General features: G+C 32.5%; 2 protein-coding genes across 2 annotated transcripts; one reads left to right on the forward strand and one right to left on the reverse strand.

Annotated features, from left to right (window-relative positions):
- Positions 1 to 254: 254 nt before the first annotated feature.
- On the reverse strand, positions 255 to 3371 carry LOC140039883 (uncharacterized). The gene is made up of 5 exons (XM_072085468.1): positions 3290 to 3371; positions 2214 to 2781; positions 1529 to 1634; positions 872 to 966; positions 255 to 441 (listed from the first exon to the last, which is right to left on the reverse strand). The coding sequence occupies exons 1-5, from the start codon at positions 3305 to 3307 to the stop codon at positions 365 to 367; spliced, it is 864 nt and encodes a 287-aa protein (XP_071941569.1). The 5' UTR covers positions 3308 to 3371; the 3' UTR covers positions 255 to 364.
- Positions 3372 to 4134: 763 nt separating this feature from the next.
- On the forward strand, positions 4135 to 22651 carry LOC140040963 (pyruvate dehydrogenase (acetyl-transferring) kinase isozyme 2, mitochondrial-like). Its single transcript, XM_072087269.1, has 12 exons — positions 4135 to 4529; positions 7602 to 7743; positions 9306 to 9374; positions 9632 to 9695; positions 11465 to 11588; positions 12804 to 12893; positions 14758 to 14835; positions 16466 to 16542; positions 17074 to 17175; positions 17992 to 18105; positions 19838 to 19951; positions 20602 to 22651. The coding sequence occupies exons 1-12, from the start codon at positions 4418 to 4420 to the stop codon at positions 20788 to 20790; spliced, it is 1275 nt and encodes a 424-aa protein (XP_071943370.1). The 5' UTR covers positions 4135 to 4417; the 3' UTR covers positions 20791 to 22651.
- Positions 22652 to 23643: the final 992 nt, after the last annotated feature.

Genomic DNA, 23643 nt, shown 5'->3' on the forward strand with positions numbered 1-23643 from the left:
AGTGAATTGACCAATCACAAGCGATGGCTTATTCGCTTTTGATTGCTAACTGTCTATAACTTCGCTTGTCATTGGTTAAAACGCTTGCGTTGCGTTTACGTCCTTGCGTTACGTTCTAGTGAGAACCAAGCTTAAGTAAGCGTGGTTCCCACTAGACGCAACGTACAACGACGTATCGACGCAAAGTGCTGTATTGCGTAATTGCGTAAGTGGGAACCGACGACGCAACAATGCTGCAAACATCGCAGGTTTGATTTCACGCAGGCGGGGGCCTACACAATTATTGTAAGGGCATTTTCTTACACTGCGTAGATTGCGTTGCGTCGCTAGTTAGAACCAAGCTTTAGTTAGGATTAAGCTCTAATCATTCTTCTTCTTGAATGGAAGAGTGATACCACGAAGTTGAGTCGAAAATACAATCCACACTCCGACCCATCTGGTCTATAAGAAAAAACAAACAAAAAACCTCTAATATCCAACACAAATGTACTCTTTTAAAACTACGACCACATTATAATAATGTAATTGTTATAGGCCTAGGCCTAACAAGATATTTTTATAACGGAAATTAAATATCTTGAAATCTTGAAAAATATTGACCAGTTTACAAAAGTTATCACCACTTGGTTTGCGCATGTGTGCATTTAAAAAAAATGATAGAAACCGAATTCAAAAAGTTTTTGTATTAAAACAATTCATCGGACAGGTTTTATACGGAAATATTTACATCCGGATCCTTGCGCACACATTTTATAATCGTAAAAACTATATATTATAAGGCTACCTATAATGACGATGTAAAGTAAGTAAGTAAGTAAGTAAGTTTAAATTGTGCCAAAAAAATTGTTTATTACATTTAACTATAGCTTACTCATGTTTATATACTGTTCTTGGTCACCTTCGTCGTAGATAGACGTAGTGTCGCCGATGGACGAGGCCGGTATCGGAGGCGTAAATTTTTTGTTTCTATGTTAAAAAAACATGTTTACAGAGTTGTAATTGCGTTAATTTAGATTTACATAACCATGTAGATTATGTGCATTTTCATTTTTCTCATTCTACAAAATGAATACATATTCTTACAATGTGGGTTAGTAAGACCAGGGTATGGATACCGAGTAAAGGGCCTTTCACACCTGCTCCGGCACGGTTCCGGTCCGGCGACGGCAAATCCAATCGAACGTCAATGTTTCGTTTTCACGCGGCTACGCGCATATCAATTGGTGCTTGGCCGCGTGGAGCGTCGTAAAAACGAAACATTGGTGTTCGATTCGCCGGACCGGAACCGTGCCGGAACAGGTGTGAAAGGCCCTTAAGTGTGTTGTTCATGGCCAGGGCTACATTATTTTGGACAATACTTTATAGGTTTTGGTTTATAAGCTCTGTCTACACTATCAAACTTTATGTGACAACAATGTGATGTGCTTATTATGGACATGATGATATCATATCACTACCATATTTGGGTATATCACTACCATATTTGGGCACATCACACTTTTTTTGACAGTGTAGCTTTAGTTCATACCTTCTTTTCTTCGTGGCTGCTCTGTATACAATGACCAGAAGTAAGATAAAAACAATTGTTGATAATATAGCAATTCCCAATTGAAACCATAATGAGTGGTATACGGCTAAAAAATAAAATTATGAACTTTTATTTGCTATAGGCCTACCATCTAAGATTTTATTTTCTGTTGTTTGTGTTATAAACGCATTCCCTGATTTCATAAAAGCTCTGTCTACACTATCACTATCACACTGCCCAAATATGGTAGTGATGAACATCATCATGTTCATATATATGGGCACATCACATGTTTTTGTCACATAAAGTTTGATAGTGTAGACAGGCTTAGTTCCTTTGTATCTTTATTCATGTATTTTTCGCGCCGCTCCTTTGGGCAGTTATTATAGGCATATTCAATAGAATGGAAGCATAATATGGCGATTCATACGTATAACTACTTGATTTCAAGACAAAAATCGAAACGTCCGACTGACATAAAAGACAACAAATACAGACTTAATTAGAGCAAGTATAACGCACACCCAAAACACGTTGGGAAGATCGAGATTCTAAATTAGAATTTAAAAACTCGGACTCCTGGGCAAGCGCTCTGGAATTTATCAAATAGAATATCAATAAAATAATTAATAATAAAGGAAAAGTTTTTTTGTAAGAAATATTTCGATCTTGTTTAGGCCTATACCTGATTTGCTGGAACATTCATCGGTGCAGTCACAGTCATCGCAGTCATCACAGGTTGCTCCGCTCCAGTTATCTCTGCAAACGCATTCTCCTGTGGTCCATTTACAAAACTCTGTACGGTTGTGATTGCATGTACAGTTATGTTCGCATTTGGTCCCAAATGTCCAATCAGCACATCTGCTATCACAGTGTTTACCCATCCAACCTGCACTACAACTGCAAGCACCATTGATTTTGTCATAAGATTCAATATTGTCTTGATTACATTCGTGAACATCTCTACACCGTGGGCCATAAAATGGGACTGGACAGCGACTTTCACAGAGGCAACCGTACCATCCTGGTTCACACAAACATCGTTTGGAATCAGAGCAGTTTTTAGCATTATCGGGTTTAATATTAGATGGAATTGGTTCACATCGGTTTTCACATTGCGGACCAAAATATCCTGGCTTGCAGACACAAACACTGGCTTCACAGACCTTTGCATTTCGGGGTTGAGTGGATATAGGCCTAGTTGTGGAGTTGACCGATGGAAAGGTCAACAAGACCGTTATTAGACCTAAAATCTGTCTCAAAAAGAATGTTATAACGATAGAAAGCAATAATGACGACTAATAGTACAGTAATACAAAATATTAATTTGGCACGCAGCATGTTTGCCCTCTGTGATGTAGTTCGGCTCGTGGAGTCGAGTCCTATATGCCGAGAATTGCAAGTGTTCTCAGTATCCAGTACAGAGCAGAGAGAGGACAAACATCTGATCAATTAGCCTAACTTGCTCCTCTTGACGCAAAGGGTCAAGATTACACTATATTACATTATTGTGTAAAGTTTTGAACAATCAGATTAATGATGATAGAATTGCCCAATGGTATTTATTAATGTTCTCTGACGAATTGCAATTAATAATTGAATGTTTGAATGTTCAGCATTTCTCTCACAATAATATGCTTAGTGAACAAGGCATTAGTTTCATTTAGGCCTATATTATTAAGCATTATAGTAGGTTTTTATTTGAGCAGAAAATCTGTGTTCTGGTTGCTTGAATTAAGCACAAAGAAACTATTTTCTTACCGTATATTTTGTATCCATTTTGTAGTAGCCTATTGTTTTATTTCAAAGGCACAAGCCAATTTAATTTGAAGCACGACATAAGAGATGTATGATGTGTTTGATCATGCGGAATCGGGTGCGGAATAAAATCTAATTGTTTAATTCATCAACATCACCACAACTGAGTATGATAATAACAGTTTTGATATTACTCTTTTACTTGTTTCAGTTTTGTATTCCAAGTGGCGGCGTCGTTTTCAGTCAGTCAGGCTGTCTATCATCACTCATCAACCACCAAATAATATATAAGAAGAAAAAATAATTTTAATACTTTTTTAAGAATTTTATGAAAATGTTATGATACCCGTTTCTAAGCTGTTCTATCGGAGTATGAGATACAAGTTTAGATGTATATAACTATATGATACGGACTGTATCTCCATGACTCTCGGTTGTCAGTTAAGATATATCTAATGACAGCTGCAGATTCATAACTTTTTTCAGGTAAAATATTTTTTTTTCGATCCAATTTTTGGTCGAAGTGAATAATTGTTACAGAATTTTCGATCCATTTTTTGGTCGAAGTGAATAATTGTTACAGAACATAAACAGTGAAAAAATGTTTTAAAATTCTTATTTTTGAATTCTTATCAATAGAAGAATAACAAATATTGATTGTTGATTGAAAAATATGAACGTAATTTTCCCGCGATATAATTATCGACACCCAACACTGTGTACGCATGCGCACAAAAAAACTGTTCAATGGAAAATTACGAAAAAAATACGAGACTTCCACACACACGTCAGCTGCTTGTTGTTTGTGGGCGGCTCACAGTACACACACACACGTACACAGAGAAGACAGAGGCAAGAGATGGGTTTGTTATTGTTATCAACGAACTGAGTACAGAAATGTGTTAAACTTGATCTAAGTTTATTATTCAATACTTTTAATTTGTTTTCATCGTCTTCATTTTTCAACGTTCACAAACGTCTAGCAGCCTAGTTAAGCCCGATTGTCACACACCCTCCTGCTTCTTGGAAATTGTTGCACAGCAGGACTGAACTCCTTTGCTACACGCCAATTCTCTTCTCCGTCAAGGAAGGCTTTCATATATAGGCCTAGCTCAACTTTGACTATAAACAATGAAGCTTACACTATTATTACTGAACTCTTTAAAAGGGTTACCAGCACGTATGGATCATTATTCCAGATTTTCACCATCACCTTTATCTATAAAGCAGTTTTTAGAATTTGGTGAGTACACAGAGAGAGAGAGTAAACTAGCCTAGGGAGGGGCCTAGATAGGGTAGGCCAGGCCCAAGGGGAAGGCCTATACTATAATAATATAAAAACATTCAATTCAAGTTAGGTTCAACTTGTATTTTTTTAATTAAAACAAAAAAATGTCTACTGTATATAGCCTAGGCCTACTAGGGCCTATTATAGTATTCATTTACCTATATTGTGATAAATTGTTATATTTTCTACACTTTTTGTATAATATAGGCCTAGCCTAAACTAAATATTGATTATGATATGATATAAACTTGTAATTTTGCAAGGTACAAAAGAAATTTGGTTGGTTGATTTACATGCAATTTGACAATGAATTTTTTTTAAACATTGTAACCAGTGAGTGATTCTATAGGGATCTTACAAAATTGCTATTAAATACATGAATTGAATTATAAACAAATGATTGTCGTCAGCAACGTTTAGTGTTTTGATTCAGAGTGATCAGTCTACCAGTTTGGTTTTTTAGAGGATGATCAGGGTCCTGACAAATTGTAGAGTTTTTAGAATATCCCTTTCATGAAGCAAAATAAAAGGTTCAAGGCTAGGCCTATATGTCGAAGAGTTTACTAGCCCACTGACGGTTTGTCTTTTCCCCTTTTGTGTAAGATTCGAGAACCAGACAATAGAGATGAATTAAAGAACACTTCTACAGTAATAACACTATTTAAATATTACGTTTAAATTTTTTTTATTATTATTTAAATTTGCCATCAATATACTAATAATGTGTCACTCTGACCATCAGGTCAACAACCCTGTATCACTATTTCTCCATACATTACTCCATCTATTTACATTCCTAGTGGTTTCTTTCTGTCCCTAGTTACTCTTTATTCACTTTCCTATAACCCACATCCTTAATCAATTACTGTTTCTACATCATCAAGGAATGTTACTAGCTGGAGTAGGGAGAAATAGTGATACAGGGTTGTTGACCTGATGGCCAGAGTGTTACCTTAATATTAAATAATATATTATTAATTATGCCTAGGCCTAGTCAAACTTGATGTATACTATAATTGATAATAAAAACATAAATTAAATAAATGTATCTTCATTGTACTGTCGTAAATTATATTTTTGAAAAATCAACAATATTTTAATATGGTAAATCTTAGATTATTACTGTAGATGGCAATGGGTCTAATATAATTTCCTCACATCTTTAACATCTGTTAATATCATTACTGGGTCATAATGCTATTGTTGCATCATTTTTTAGACACTGGCTGAACTCATATTTCTTCATTTATTATAAATATTTATTTTTGTTCAAAGTTCAAAATATTAAACAAAAGCCTTGTTTGCTACATGTTTTTCTTATGCTTTTAAAATCATGAATTAAAATTGGAATATAAAATTGGATTATACCATTGTATTTTTTTTGTTTGAATAAAAATAGTAAAGAAGGGTTTTGTATCTGATACTTAATATTTAATAAGTATTATAATACAATAAGTTTAAATATTGATGCCGTTTTTAAATTGCATGGTGATTATGACTTGCATATCATAGCTTGGTATAATATTTAATAATACAATGATATTGATATCCTGTTTGTGATGCAAATTACCTTTCACCAAGCCTCGTACACACCCACATAACTAGCCACTTAGAATGCTGCTTCACACTGACTACTATATACTGCTTTGTAATGACGTTTGTCATTCATGATTTATTCCACTGAAGCATAGTGGTTGATGACGTCAAGAAAATTTGTTTACATACATCAATAATTAATTTTCAATATGTACCGTATACTAAATACTATACTACTACAGTTAGAAAATCTGTAGTTAGTAGACTAAACAACCAAAAGATGCACTGATTATATTTAAATAATAATAATAGTATAAAAATGAGAGGCAAGCCATGATTCAAAACTAAACAGCTAAATGTATAAATTAGATCCAAAAGGAGATTATTTAATATTGGTAATATTAATTAAATAAATTTTGGTCACTACTGTAGATAATTATGAAGGCATACAAACATTTATTTGTCCAAAATATATGATAATTTTTATGTTTACAACAGCTTAAATACTGTAACTTAAAATATATGTCATTATATTATTCAGTCTTAACCATGTCATGTACAGTAAGCAAAATATGTACTTTAAATGAGTAAAGATGCTTGTTGGATGTTGAACATTTGAATGTATAGCCTTTTTTTAAAACTGTTACAAATTTACTAGATATATTACAGGCTACTAACCTATACTTCAGTGATAAAACTTAGTATTGACTATATCAATCATTATAAGAAAAATCTATGATCAATTTTTTTCTCTGGTGTTCGATAAATCATCATTTAAAAATAATTTTAAATGTCATGCTTATTTTCATTTAGTTTAGTAATCATATTTAAAAGGAAATTACGATACTTTAAATGAATTGCAATTTCGAGTTATTATTTGCCACTAAAACCCGGATTTGTAACCACAAATCTACACTAATTGTTTAAATAGTTAATTTGAATGTTGACCTTTGTAAAATTAATTTTTTTCAAATTTAAAGGTGAAATTTTGTACAATGTCATAACCTTTTGAATGGTTTAAAATGGTTTTAAATTTATATAGCGCAAAATACAAATAGTCTCTATGCGCTGTTTAGCACGAGTGTAAAAATGAAAAAATGTTGATGTAAAATAAACCACGAAATAGCCTAAAAACCGAATAAATTGACCAAGAGACAACAGAAAAAGTCCGAAAGTACTGATGACAGTATAAGTGGGTTACCAATTTACTAAAAAAACAAAAAATATTCAATAATGTATGCCCAGTACTGTTAGAACCTCTGTTGAGGGGACACCCCCAGGACCAAAATAAAAGGTGTAACCCTGAATATGGGTTGGCCAATAAAAGTGTTGAAACCTATATTGTTTGTTTGTCTTAATATAAGTATAAAACTTGAGGATACTCCTCCTAATCAAATTATTATTAAGGAGGAGTTCTTGTTTATTAGTAATAGATATTAAATAATAAATATTGATACTAGTTTTAACGTAATAAATTTGCCGATTTCACAGGTATGAAGAGTGCAAATGAGAAGAAATCATTTGAGTTTTTAAGACAAGAACTTCCAATCAGAATTTGCAATATGATGAAGGAGATGAATCTTCTACCAGAAAAACTGTTAAAAATGCCTTCAGTTAAATTAGTCAATAGCTGGTAAGTGTACAGTATATTTCAAAATGCCTTCAGTTAAATTAGCTGGTAAGTGTACAGTATATTTAAGTGTCTTTAAACAGCTTGTCATCCAATCAGGATGTCTCTTCAATGGGCCCGTTCGGACGGGACTGCCGTGTACTTCCAACTGTGAGGTCGCGTGTGGCAATTAACTTACGCCTCTGGCTATAAAAAATTAGAAAACCATCTGGACGAAAAATCCACCAACTTTACTGGTTATTTCAATCCCATTCCAATTACACGCTGCCTCGGGGTATAATTAATCAAGCGTTAACGGGGTCATGTCAAATCGCGACCTCAAATAAGCTTTATGATTGTTTAGCAATTATTGTTTAAAATGTTCTTTTTCGTTAATGCGAATGTATATCTATTGTTTTGTAATAAATAATCAACTCGTTGGTTTTTTTTCCGGTGACCTGAACTTGCGAATCGGTGGCTTATAATGTACATGTAACGGCAGGGAGTTCTGTATTGTGGTAGCCTGGTGTCTGTGAATTACCACATCAACCGTTCGGCTCGCACGATAAGAGGGGTACAGTGCGTGTTAAATGGAATTTTTACAACAATAGTTCGGCTCGCACGATAAATACACGTGGCGATTTTTACAAGAGGGGTACAGTGCGTGTACATTAAATGGAATTTCCACAACAATAGTTCGGCTCGCACGATAAATACACGTGGTGATTTTTACAAGAGGGGTACAGTGCGTGTACATTAAATGGAATTTCCACAACAATAGTTCGGCTCGCACGATAAATACACGTGGTCAACAAACAACATACGTTAGCAGGATTTTCGATCATTATTTATTTAAAAAGTAAATTGTATTCGATGTATTATAAATATATAGGTCTGGTTGTCGATTGAAAAATAATAATTGAACGATTCGCGCGCGAAACGACATGCAATATCCAGTTGAATTTGTCAACACGCCATGTCAATTGATATGGGTCGACGCACAGAGGGCGCTTTTTGACCTAAGAATTCCGATCTTAATTGGTTTCGTGTCAGCTTACCGGTACTTTGTTTATTCGTACGAACGTTGTATGGGTTTTACCCCAAGGGTAAAAACCAAATAAACGTGTATTTCAATCGCCGTACGAACACGGTCAATGACACTGAAGTAAGTAATTTAAGTCGTTAAGGGAAAGTGTTTCTCTACATGAACTATTATCATTTCCTTTATCGGATTATAAAAAGATTTCCAGTTTTATGTTATTTATGGCACAAAATTAGATTACCGTAAATTCATTGATAATTAGTATAAACAGTGAATAACTTTGCCAGTGTAGCAGAACAAAAGGCTACAGTATACATAACAACCTTATTGCTACACATTTCTAAAATTGTGTAGCAAAAAATACAATACCAAACTATGTTGGACTCAAAAATTAGTTTGATTAGCAAACAAAATTTAAAAATGAAATTTTTCCATGATAAACCATTTGATTTAACATTACATTATCATAAATAAAAGACAATACAGTATTTTGTAAACAATATGCAATAGTTAGTTAATATATTTGTAATGAATTTTTATTTAGGTATTTACAAACACTGCAAGACCTCCTTGAATTTGAAGATTCTGTGAATGATTCACCAACAAGAGAAAGGTACAGTATCTCACTTTAAAAAAAATGTAATCATATTTTGTTATATTTTTTATATATTATGTTATATGACATAAACAAGCAACACAAATTTAGAGCCAGAGTGCTTAAAGAAATAAAATAATTGAATTGAATACGTGAATAATGTGTTGTATGAGTTGTTCATTTCAATCACTTTAACAATTGTGACTTTTGTGTTTACTAAACACACCATATTAACTCTATAATTATTAAATATTTTTATTAAATATTTTTTTCAGATTTACAGAAAGTTTGACAACAATACGCAACAGACATGCAAATGTAGTTGAGACAATAGCACAGGTATTTATACAATTTATCTATATTTCATTTGGTTAAGGGACAGAGTAAAGGTTACTCTCAATATTATTGTAAAGTTATAGAAAGGTCAACCAACTATTCTGAAATCATATGTAATGTTTTACCAAATTAAATTTCATAACATTTGTTATGAAGTTGACATTGAAGAAGTTAAAATTCATAGACAATAAACAATCAGGTGTATGCAGCTTAATTTTTTCTTTTACTTTTTTCCCGTTATTTATTCATTTTTACTACATTTGAAATATTTATTATATACTTTTTAAATTCTTTTTAGCCTCTGGGCATATTTAAGTTTCTCCAGTATAATTGCATTGTACTTTAAAAAAAACTGTCATGTTATTATGAAATTATGAAAATAAAATTGAATTGAATTGAGTAATAACAAAAAAAGAAAGAAACAGAATTGTTTTTGGCGATAAACGTTCACATTTTAAGTCCCATTATCAAAAGGGCGTTGAATAGTGGTAATCAGTCATGTGAAAAATCCTGATACTAAATATAAGCAGAATTTCAATTGGTTAATGCTCAACTACTAGAGAATCTGAAGTTCTGAGAGTCTTACATTCTTTAGTATTTGGTTGTCCATTTTATATTCATATTCATATTCATTTATTATCCAGAAAAAATAATACAAAAACAATACAAAAAGCATATATAACATAGAACAACAACAAGCAGAGAAAAAGCGCAGAACATTATCCTGGCGGATTGTCAAAAAGCAAAAAATATCGCTATAAAAGACTCTTCCTTTTTATGTCTTGCTTGTGTGATGTACTCAAATATGGTAGTGATATGCCCAAATATGGTAGCGATATGCCTAATATGGTATTGATATGACATCACTATGTCCATATATGGGCACATCACATTTTTTTGTCTCATAAAGTTTGATAGAGTAGACAGAGCTTAACATTGTAAACCTATAACAATGTATTATTGTAGTACTCAGTATACTATGCTCCTGATTTCAAATCAAAAGTAGTAAAGAAGCAAAAAAACTATAACAATGCATTGTACTATCAATATCTTGCTGTTTAGAATTCCTTTCATTTTATTGAACATAAAAAAGTTTAGATGCTATCAATTTTTTCATGGAAATCAAAGAATGTAAAGATACCTCTATCTGAAATAGAAGTAAAATCCTATAACATTAACAATGCATTGTACTATCAATATCTTGCTGTTTGCAATTCCTTTTCAGTTTATTGAACTTCAACAAAGTTTAGATGTTATAAATGTTTGCATGCAAATCACATGTAAATATACTTATCTACAACAGAAGTACAATGCACTCTCAATGACAGTAGAATGTCATAGGTCTTGTTCACATAATTAACAATAGATTTAAAGTATTTCACGTCTGTTACTGGGCGTGGTAACATTTGAACAAGTCTGCATTAGATGTGCTTTTAAATAATTCTTTCTTCTGCAACATTGGTGTATTTCATTTAGTAATTTTACATACATGAAATGAGTTTGGTAGTCGAGTGGTTTGGACACTTGACTGTCGTACAGGTTCAGTTCCCGACAACTCCCAGTCCACTCAGCTGTAAATGAGTTGAAAATACTAGGGAAGATAAGGCAGCGTTGAAAGGAACAATGCCGAGGCTTAGTACAATGAGCTCCTAACAGCTACCCTATGTTCAGAATGAACTAGAGACTCACCTTTACCTTTTTTTGACTGTATACAAATAAAAAATGTATTGACCTTATTACTTCTTACTATTCTACTTGTATTAATGATTTAGGGAGTGCTAGAAATGAGGGAAGGCAAGTGGAATGTGGACACACATGAAGAATGTAATATACAGTACTTCTTAGATCGATTCCTGATGAGCAGAATTAGCATTAGAATGTTAATTAACCAACACAGTAAGTCAACCTGTAAATCAAGTTAAAGATGTGTTGTCACCCAAAAACAGTTTCAACTAGAGGGTACTCCGAGAGTACAAACCTCCGCCTACTGTCAAATTCCCCTACATAAAATTCCCCCCGAAAATGTTTTTTTTTACATTTTTTTTATTAGTTCTAAAGTGTAAATAGGCTAACTGCACACTACAAAGTTGTGGATGAGAGTTTGGTGTAATGGTTATGTATCCAGCCTCTCACAGTTAAGGTCCCTGGTTCAAGTCCCGCTGAGAATTTTTTAAAATTTTTTTATTTATTTTTTTTTTTTGTGGACCTTGATCTTTAACCCTGACCCTTCAAAATGTAACCAAAATTATATGATGAGTCATTGATCATTGTGGCTAAGTTTGGTGAGAATCGGATCAAAACTGTGGTCTCTAGGCAGTAATATAGTTTTTTGTTAGTTGTGACCTTGACCTATGACCTTTCCCCCTCAAATTCGAACTCGTCCGAGCTTTTTGGGCATAGATCATTGTGTCCAAATTTGGTTAGAATCGGATAAAAACTGTGGCCTCCAGGCTGTTCACAAACACACACACAAACACACACACAAACATACAGGGGTGAAAACATAACCTCCTTGGCGGAGGTAATGAAGATTAATAAAAGAAAAGGAATAGGCCATTTTGCAGTTTAATTAATTTTAATTTAATTATTTCCATTCCATAGAAGAAAAAAAATATTAACAATGTAAACAAAATAAACAGAAATATTATACTCCCAAAAGATGAAAAATGAATATTAATAAAATCAGACATTAAATAGGCCATTTTGCCGTTTTCATTAAATGTTAATCACTTCCATAAAACAAAAATTATGTTTTCACTTTTATAAAAAGACAAAAAAAAACAGTTAAATTCCATCAAAAACCTTCCAGTCAATTTGGCTATTTGTTACAATAAAATACATATTTTTTTGATAAACTATTTTTTTTTCCAGTCCAATAATTTTGGTCAAAGTGAATAACTATTATGTGACATTAAAATGGCATATTAAAAAAAAATTAAAAAAATTTTTTTTTTCAGGGGGACAATACATCTTTATATATATTTATAAAGAAATAATAATTTTGTGAGAGAGACCATGCATTGCATATTATTTTCCCATATTTTTTTATTGCCAATTTATTTTTTATTGTGTTTAATTGATTATTAATAAAGTAAATTGATTTAAATATAGCTTTAGTGTTTGGGTCAGAAACCAACGGTCACTCATCCAGGCATATTGGCAGCATTGATCCTAACTGTGATGTTGTGTCGGTCACTCAAGGTAAGTGACAACAACAATAAACCACAATATTAAAATCTATACCTGCTTATAAACAAGCTTTCTACTTAATAAGGTCAATTCAAAATATACACTTTCTTTTCAATTGTGATTCAAAAGTGATTTACATATATCAGGGCCCCTGGTTATGAAAGCAATAATTAATATATTTTTTTTTGTCATTAAATCTTTCAGTAAATTATAAAATTTTGTATGGTAATGGTAGCCTGTTCAGACTTAACAATTTACACATATAATGCTCGCTTATGGCATATGGATAAACCAGCTGTTTCAAAAACCCATGAGGTTGAGGTGGATTTTTTAATTACACCTTAAACAGCAAGCCGATTAACCATAAGATTACATGCGTAAATTGTTTGTAGTCTGAACTGGTTGTCTGGTTTTCCCAAAGGTTACACGTTACTGAATTTAAAGTCTGAACACAGCTTATTTACTACATTTAATATAAAGTTGACATTCATTGTGTTCCACACTCTGAATCCTGCTCCTACACACTAAAGCTCTGTCTATATTATCAAACTAGTTTGACAAAAAAAGTGTGATGTGCCTAAATATGGTAGTGATATACCCAGGGAGTTGTAAAATAATTATTATTTTACAACTCCCTGATATACCCAAATATGGTACTGATATTACATCATCATCATTTTAATATATGGGCACTTCACATTTTTTTATCACATAAAGTTTGATAGTGTAGACAGACCTTAACACTCTGTGTGATTATTATACTATAAAATTATATTTTAATACAGTATCTCCCTGTTTCATTGTGGAGTAGTTTTCACTTTAATCGGAACAATGCTTTTCGTAATAATATATTATACTATTACTTGTGAGCCGATTAATAATATGTTGTAATACCTATTAGTATAATAACATTATTCAAAGTTGGCATGAAGAGTAAAACAACATCAGAATGCAGTTTCAACCTGAAATGTGTTGTGCAGACTAGTTTAGTTAGTTTGTTTTGAATAGCGGGAAGGAAGTTCACTATATTAGGAAATATTGGCAATAAGTAGAGGATTTAAATTGCTGTATTTAATGCTGCCAGCTGTACTGTTATTGTCAATTTATCTTTTTTTTTGCACAGAGGTACAAAGACCCTGGCCTTTCATAACAATACATTGACCATATGACTACACAACTATAAAAATGTACTTACAGTATTATAGCCTACTTTATAATAAGAGAGACTTGTTGTTGGTGTAGTATAAAGAGAGGGCAGGATCAGTATTAAGTTATATTTAAATCAAGGTTTAATAAATAGATAAATCAAGGGTATTCTACCAGTTGATTGTGTATACAGTACATGTATATGCCAAGATGGGTTGATAGATAATAAATAAGTTATTGCTCATTATTACAGAACTATCAAATCATAACAGCAATAATTATAAAATACTGAGTTATTGCTGTTAGGTTACAGAACTATGAAATGGTAACACTAAACAGCTATAAAGCCTTTTCTACACTATCAAACTTTAAGTGTCAAAAAAATGTGATGTGCCCATATATGGTACTAGTGCTATGCTTAAATATGGTAGTGATATGACATCATAGTGTCCATATATGGGCACAACACATTTTTTTGATAGTTTGATAGTGTAGACAAGGCTTAAGGATAAAATACTGATGTATTATTTTATTTGATAATGTTATGGAAGTGTTTACTATACAGTTAGTAAATTTGTTCCTGTGTATTATTCCTAAGCGTAAACTAATACATACAGAAATAGCTTTACAGTAATATTAAAAGTTTTACTAAAATATTACTAATTTAAGAATTAATAATATTTGTAGGCTATTATTATTAATTTGTTTAATGACATTTTGTTTATTTTAGATGCCTATGATAGCGCAAGATATCTGTGTGATCAATATTATCTCGCTTCACCCGAGCTTGAAATATTCACAAAGAATGGTAAGTGAACGTGTAAAGCTCTGTCTACACTATCAAACTAGTTGTTTGACAACAAAAAGTGTGATGTGCCCAAATATGGTAGCGAAATGCCTACATACTGTATGGTAGTGATATGGCATCATCATTATTTTGTGACATAAAGTTTGATAGTGTAGGGATATTCCCATTGTGCCATATCACTTTGATTATTTTAAATGCTACTAAATTTAGAGTAATATACTGTATACAAGAAGTATCACATTGTCTATGTAGAAAATACAATAGATTTACACTGTACACTAACAGATATGTTCAACTAAAAACAACTTTACAAATCCAAACATAAGAATACAATATTATAGTGAGATTTTGTTACAATTGCAAGGAGGAAACAAAAAGTTGTGTTTTTCGTATTGTCGTTTTTTAAGTGTTGAGGGCGTCATGCATGCCAGCCTCAGCTGTTTTGAGTCACCCTCATTAAACAAAGTTTAATAAATAAATTGTAACAATTTTTCTAGTATGGTATTTATTGTTTTGTTATTAATTTCGACCCTGTACCAATATTTACCATGATAAATTTGGAATTTGACTGTAGAAATATTGACTTAATTAATAAGATATGTCTCACAGGTTATCAGTAGGTTGACTTTGTACAATTTCAGAAGGTCAAACTAAAATTAATAATACAGTAACAAACCAATGTAAAGTACTGGAAATGTTTGATAATGTTGTAAAGTGCAGACTTCAAACATGCATTATGTTATAGGCGTCACTTTACTGATATCGTTTTTCTCTTTAAGTTATTCAATTCTTATATAATTAATACTGACAAGTTATTTAATATTCGTAATCCACAACGTGTTACTCGTAGCTCTTCTTCTGTTGGTACTCTTTTTGATATTCGTCGCTGCAGAACTGAATCTTCTTTTCAATCATATATCCCACGTGTTACCAGAATTTGGAATAACTTACCCAGTGAAATCCGCAACTTAAATATTTCTGTTAGTTCTTTTAAAACCAAATTACTTAATTATCTCAATATTTATTTTTTAAATAATTTTGATATTGAAAATGTGTGTAGTTGGTCACTTTCTTGTCGATGCTTTTATTGTAGAACGTAATTTATTTATTTTTCTCTGTTCTGGGTTGACCAACTAGCATAGCTGTTTAGCACCTGTTTGGTCTTTCCGTGCCTCCTTTTATAATTGTTTTGTCTTCTTTGTTATGTATATGGCAGAAATTGAATAGATAAATAAAAATAAATAAAAAGTGCTATTGCTAGAATAATTTTCCTAAAAAGAACTTTATCAAAGTTTTTAGCTGTTTTTGTAATTTCAAATTAGAATAAACTAGTATTATAATAATTAACAGCTTTCTTTATGCCTGTAATTAACTATGATAGAACCTTTATTAAAAGTACACCTTTATGTTTTAATGCACATATATACACATAGTCCCTAAGTTGTTCACAGGGTGGAATAAATGTGTTCTAATACTCACCAAAAAATGTGATGTAAATAAGTATCTTGTTGTGTAAAATATATATAAAATTAATACCTCTTGTCTGATATACTGTACTTCATTGTAAAACATTTAGTGAAACTAATTCCTCTGACTGACTTTAACAAAATTCTTTTCTGTACTTTTGTAGGAAGTGACCCTACAAGTGGTATACACATGGTGTATGTACCATCCCATCTCTACCATATACTATTTGAAATTTTCAAGGTGAGTTATTCAGCTTTTATCAACATATAACAATAATAATAATAATATCCTGGATTTATAAAGCGTCTAATGTTGTGAAACCTCTAAGCGCTGTACATATTACCTTGTTCATTTTTTGATCAAACATGTATGGAAACATACTCCCATAATGTAGCTAGTAATCAGCGCAAAGTTGTGTTCTGGCCTTACCAGGTACCCATTCGTACACCTGGGTGGAGAGAGGCAAACAAAAGTAAATTGTAAAAGCAATGTGATGAACGTTGGATTCGAACCCATGATTTCACAATCAGTAGTCCAAACACAGGCCATAATAACGGAATTATTAAAAAGCATACAGGGTTGTTGTAGAGATACAATTTGAGCAAAGCAAGATTGTTAAAGAATTGTGCTTTTGCAGAATAGTAATTCTCTCAGATCATAGAGCAACTAAATAAACCAACACATATTGCATCTTACCACATAATAATTTCTATTCGTAACACCCACTGAGTTTAAAAATCAACATCCAATCCATTCACTTATTTTCTAAAGAATTCGATGCGTGCTGTGATGGAGCACCATGGAGTGGCTGCGGAGGAATTCCCAAAGATCAAAGTAATGGTTACCAAAGGCAAAGAAGATGTTACAATCAAGGTAGGACAGTGTGTACACAGATGTGTAATGCATTGTAAAATATAATGGCTTAATATTTTTTCCACAATATAACATACATATATTATACAATAACATAATGACATTTAATTAGAATTTATTTATATTTGGATAGTAAATGTTTATTTTATTTATATGTACTGGATGGATAAGCAAGCCTGCGAGCTACAGCGATTTGAATTGATTTTGCTTAATCCTTCCCTCCTTAGATTTCCGCCTGTCTTGTTTTTATGTTTGAATATATTTCGATTTTGAAGGCTAAATAAAGAATGAATAAATGATAAACTAGTTTGTTAATAAATAAAATTGCATATAAATACAATGAAAAGTAGTCATGTGAGGGTAGAGTCATATAAGTCAGAAAGACTTTAAGTTTGACCCACCCAAAGATATAACAATAAATATGAAAAAGAAAACAAATTACATAAACTAATAATATATAAAAGAAAACAAAGCTACAATTTGCACAATACTGTGTGTACAAAGAGTAAATGAGAAATATTAATTTTTGCTGTAGTAGAAGCAGGCTCTATTATTTTTTGAACAAATCATAAAAAGTAATTTAATATACAAAAATAAATGTATGACAAGTTGAAATGCCCAGTGGTGTAATGTAGAGGTAAAAGGCCCCAGGTTTAGCACTTGAGGGCCCTCCAACTCTGGGTTAAAGGATCTTTCAGACCTGTTCCGGCACGGTTCCGGCCTGGCGAAACGAGCGTCAATGTTTCACAATGCTCCACAGGGCTATGCGTTTTATTTTGGTGCAAAGTTTGTCACTAATTATTTTCTGTCTTCTAGGTATCTGATGAAGGTGGTGGTATACCAAGGAGTGTGACCGATGAAATGTTTAACTACATGTACACAACAGCGCCCTCACCACCTAAACCAGGAACGACAACTATTCCACCTCTTGTAAGTTTACAATTATTATTTGATAATTGATAAACACAAAGTTTAACTTGTGATGTATCGCATAAAATAGTAAATTAAATAAAGGATATTCGGTAGATGAGTGGAGTAAGAACGTAAAGAAAAGAAGGCTGACATGGTATGGTCACCTGCTCCGTTTAAATGAAAACACACCAGCTAAGATCGCACTGGGAGAGGCTCAGAGAAAGACCAAAAAACCAAAAGGAAGACCAAAAACAACATGGATGGCAAACATAAAAAAGGAAACAGAACTTTTCACACGCGGACCTATACACATGCTAGCTCAAAAACGTACTGAGTGGCGAAGTGAGACGCGCAATGTCTAACGACGATTAGCGTTTTAGGAGAGATTCGGTAGACACCCTACAGGAACACCTTCAGGACCCAACAACGTGTTCCCTTAATAGAGGTGTCGCCTGAATAGGGTTGGCCGTAGTGTTAAAACATATCTTTCCCCTTGTTTGTCTCATAGGCAAATGACACTACCCTAAATACAAGTGAATGGCCGTAGTGTTAAAACATATCTTTCCCCTTGTTTGTCTCATAGGCAAATGACACTACCTTAAATACAAGTGAATGGCCGTAGTGTTAAAACATATCTTTCCCCTTGTTTGTCTCATAGGCAAATGACACTACCTTAAATACAAGTGAATGGCCGTAGTGTTAAAACATATCTTTCCCCTTGTTTGTCTCATAGGCAAATGACACTACCCTAAATACAAGTGGATGGCTGTAGTGTTAAAACATATCTTTCCTCTTGTTTGTCTCATAGGCAAATGACACTACCCTAAATACAAGTGGATGGCTGTAGTGTTAAAACATATCTTTCCCCTTGTTTGTCTCATAGGCAAATGACACTACCTTAAATACAAGTGAATGGCCGTAGTGTTTAAACATATCTTTCCCCTTGTTTGTCTCATAGGCAAATGACACTACCCTAAATACAAGTGGATGGCTGTAGTGTTAAAACATATCTTTCCCCTTGTTTGTCTCATAGGCAAATGACACTACCCTAAATACAAGTGGATGGCTGTAGAGTTAAAACATATCTTTCCCCTTGTTTGTCTCATAGGCAAATGACACTACCTTAAATACAAGTGAATGGCTGTAGAGTTAAAACATATTTCCTCTTCTTTGTTTTATGTGAAAGTGTCTCCTTAAATAGGTGTCTCCTGTAATAGTATACACCTAAAGGCCGTGTTTCCGCAGCCATAACAAAATCGGATAATTGTTTAACCAATCAGATATTTAATAACAAAATAAAGTGCGCATGATCCGACCAAAACAACCAAGTGCCCAATCACAACGCAATGATGTGTCCTTCAGGTCAAAGGTTAAAAATTATCGCATTTATCAGATAATTAAATTGAATAAGATAATTATCGGTTTTCAAGTGAAATCGGTTAAACCCCATTTCCACATTTTTACTGGAATCTCTTCCTTCTAATTCATTTGCATTGTAAAAAATAGACTCCAGATGGCAAATTATTTTCTGGTTAATTGGATTAATAGTGATCTTGTGTTTTTTTTTGGTATCCATAATTCTATTCATATTGTACATATTTGTGAATCTGTTGTGAATAAATTCTATAAATATTTTTCATTGTGCATAATTTTTCAATTATGTATCTATCATTTTCAAGGATCAATTAAAAACAAGGTTATAGTATATATTAATATATATATATTAATATTTCATATTTTTATTTTGCAGGCTGGTTATGGATTTGGTCTTCCAATTGGTCGTTTATATGCAAAATATTTCCAAGGCGATTTGCAGGTGTCATCAATGGATGGCTACGGGACGGATGCTGTTATATATTTAAAGGTATATTATTCAAAATTAAACATTTGGTTGAGTGATTCCATCGCATCATCGCATACGTCATGTTTCTAGGTACTCTTTCGAGCCGAAAATTTCTAGTAAATAAATTTTTTCAATAAATCGTAAAAAATACAAATGTTTTTTTTTATTTCTTTTGCCAATTGGGATAATGTTTCTTCAAAACAACACACTGAACATTTTGGCAAATTTAATGACAGGTACCTATCTCATGTATGTTAAAAACAGTGAAAACTCATGAGGTAGATTTTGCTAAGCACACTTGACGTCACACACACTTAGATACATTGTTTTAGGCACTATATAAGACTACCATTATTATTATTACAAGAAAATTGTCTAAAAACATATTTTTTCACAAAACAATGGCCATTCTAAGGGTCTGCCTACACTTTCAAACTTTAAACAAAAAAATGTGATTTGCCCAAATATTGTAGTGATATGACATCATCATGTCCATTTATGGACACATTACATTTTTTGTGACATAACGTTTAATATAATAGACCGGGCTTCACATAGATGAATGACTAAAGGGCAGTTAAATGTATGCGAGTGTGAGTATCGGTCATGCAGCTTAGGAGGAGATAGAGGACAAAAATATTTCTATAATGATTATTTTTGTTTGTTTTCAGAAATTATCAAGCGAGGCGAATGAACTTCTTCCAGTGTTCAACAGCAGTGCTTCAAGACACTACAAGACACCAGCCATCACTCACGACTGGAGCCGGGCTGGTAATCACGTCCGCCCCTACCACTCTATATACCGCAGTATGTCACGATGCTACAAGACGACCTCCATCCCAGTATCATTAGCTAAATAATGTTAGTTATTTATCCTGTCTTTCTCGCTGACTTTAGTTGCATAGTGGCACTGTGGGTTGGTGCTTGCTTTTTAATCCGGTATCCTGGTTCAATTCTTGGGTGATACTTTCTGAATACGTACTGGTATATCTCATGGCAAATTGATGGGATGGCAACAGAATTGTACGTTTATCACATATATTTTGTCCAATATTTTCACATACTTTAAATGTGAAAATCTTTATTATTTTCAATACTGTAATGATATTCATTATGTATATATATTTTAACTTGAAAGAAACTGTTTTAGTTGTAAATAATTTATGATAAGATTGTTTTATTTGGGAAAAATGCATTCCAATTTGTTTTATATTTAAAATGAATGAATATGGCATGATCTGTACAAAGTTGTTGGTCAAGTTGATACGACTAAGATGTGGTAAATTCCACTTTATTTTGTTACGTGGGTAAAAAAAAAGGTGAGTCCCGTGTTCTCTGAACGTAGGGGAATGAGCTGTTAGGAGCTCATTGTACTAAGCCTCGGCATTATGTGGTAGGGTGGCCAGTTCCTTTCCACGCCGCCTTTTTTCTCCCTAGTATTTTCAACCAGGTACTCATTTACAGCTGAGTGGACTGGGAGTTGTCGGGAATTGAACCCGGGTCTATCTGTATGACAGTCAAGTGTCCTAACCACTCCGCTATCCAACTCCAACCCACGTCTGTTACGTGGGTACATATTATATATTGATCAACCCTCCATGTGTGCTATTGCTTGTGTTTAAACATATGGAGTAACACAATACTTACACCTCTGTTACAGTTGAACCTCTTCTATAGTTTAACCCAAGGAAATCTAACAACAGGATGCTGAGCTCCGAAGATCAAAGAGTTTATCTGTGTCTGTAACATGATCAGTTCTGAACAGACACCGTAGGCTGCTGATAATATGTAATACTGTATTTGTCGCAGCCATACATAAGATCAAGGCGAGCTCAGTGTCCCATTGTTAGATTGCCTGGTTTTTAAACTAAACTATTGTAATATGATTACTATAGAAAAACAAAACCAAGCTTGAAGCTGGTGATATACAAATCACTTATTGTAAACTAAAATGTGTAAATAATTTTAACTTAGAGATTGTGAAAAATATCATTGGGTTATACCAATGGAATGACAATAACCATTTGTACATACACTTTAATGTTTCGATTTGTTGGAACACTATAGCAATCATACATTGGTTATGAAATAGAAAAGGTTATAATATAAAGACCTTTATTAATACAACACATGCCATGAATATACAGTAACTGTTCTAAATCGTTAAAACTGCCATGTAATGCATTTTATATAATGAAGAGAATTATCTATAGTGTTGTACAGTTTATTTGTTTTAGAAATATTTAATGGATTTAGTTCAAATGAATATTTTATTAAAACTGTATTGAAATTCATAGAATCTTAAGCTCTGTCTACACTATCCAACTACTGTAGTTTGACAAAAAAAAGTGTGATGTGCCCAAACATGGTAGTGATATGCCCAAATATGGTAGTGATATGACATCACATTTTTTTGCCACATAGAGTTTGATGGTGTAGACAGCTTTACATGAAGTTGGGTGAAGAGGTGGGCTAATCTGGATTATATAGTTGAATACAATAGACATTGTCAATTGGAGGATTTTCCATTGAGTATTAACAAGACTAAGTTAGTACTCAACAAACCGGCTTTAGTTAATTAATGTTATACAATTGAATAAGAAAAGAAGTTTATAAGTCATTCTTTTAAAAGGCTGCATTTCATCAAATCTCGTTGATGATTTTTGTATGACCTTATAAGGTAAGTTTATTTACCACTGCCAACCAGAGACATATATATATATATATATATATATATATATATATATATATATATATATAGAAACAGTGCTCATATATATATATAAATGTCACTGCTGCCAACTGAACAACTATTAGTATTACTTTAGTATAAACAGTACAGCAATCCTTGTGTTTTAACATGGATTCAATTGATAAAATACAGTATAACCCCCCTTTGGGACACCCCCATTCAGGGGACACTTTTGTTTGTCCCCTGAATAGAGGTTCAACTTTCTATCATTGCATTTTAATGAAGGAGTTAATATTTAAATATATATTTGATTGATGACAATGCATATAAAGATATTTAAAGTTTGGAGTTGAATTTAAAGTTCTTTCTAGAACTATATTTAAAATATAAGTGTATATTTAAAGTCAAATATATTATATTCATATTATTTATGGGTTTTAAGCACTTACCTAAACTTTAACAACAGTCATTGAAATTGAAAAAGCTAAAAGTTGAAAATAATTTTAGACAGCCAAATAGTTTGTAAGCGAATCACCTAATTTTTTCAGTTTGTGTTTTTTTGTCAATGCTAATTTAAATTGACTTGCAAGAATCAACGTTGTTATTATTTATTGAAAAGTTATATTTTTTTATTCTGCAAAATAAATCAATTTATTGAATATTCATTAAAAGTTCCGACCATCCGTTGCATTTGCTCATAAATTATTCTTGATTTTCCCCAAAATTTGTATTGTTTTATCAAATTTTAATTTCTTTGGACAATACTGTAAAACAAATGGAGTTTAGGTATGTGCAATATTTTGTTTATTTGTATTTTAGAAAGAATTTCTAGTTGATGTAACTTTTATCAGTTAAAACCTACCTCTCTTTTTTTGTAAATTTTCATTGAAAAACAGGAAAAACAAAAACCAAGAATGTAAGTGTATCCTTGGTACATCGTATGTGATTGTATGAATCCTAACTAATACAGCCTTTGTATACCAACTGGTTTATTGACCATGTAAATAAATGATGTTTAACG

This window comes from Antedon mediterranea, chromosome 2 (genome assembly GCF_964355755.1).
Source record: "Antedon mediterranea chromosome 2, ecAntMedi1.1, whole genome shotgun sequence".
NCBI lineage: Eukaryota > Metazoa > Echinodermata > Crinoidea > Comatulida > Antedonidae > Antedon > Antedon mediterranea.

Excerpts from the sequence above, each read along its gene's own strand:
- LOC140039883 (XM_072085468.1), bottom strand. Across the intron at positions 1,635-2,213 it reads TGAATGTTCCAGCAAATCAG|CCGTATACCACTCATTATGG; the intron begins GTATAGGCCTAA and ends TTTATTTTTTAG. Across the intron at positions 442-871 it reads AGAACAGTATATAAACATGA|ACCAGATGGGTCGGAGTGTG; the intron begins GTAAGCTATAGT and ends TTTTTCTTATAG.
- LOC140040963 (XM_072087269.1), top strand. The coding sequence starts at position 4,418 with ATGAAGCTTACACTATTATTACTGAACTCTTTAAAAGGGTTACCAGCA. Across the intron at positions 9,696-11,464 it reads TAGTTGAGACAATAGCACAG|GGAGTGCTAGAAATGAGGGA; the intron begins GTATTTATACAA and ends TTAATGATTTAG. Across the intron at positions 18,106-19,837 it reads CGACAACTATTCCACCTCTT|GCTGGTTATGGATTTGGTCT; the intron begins GTAAGTTTACAA and ends TTTATTTTGCAG.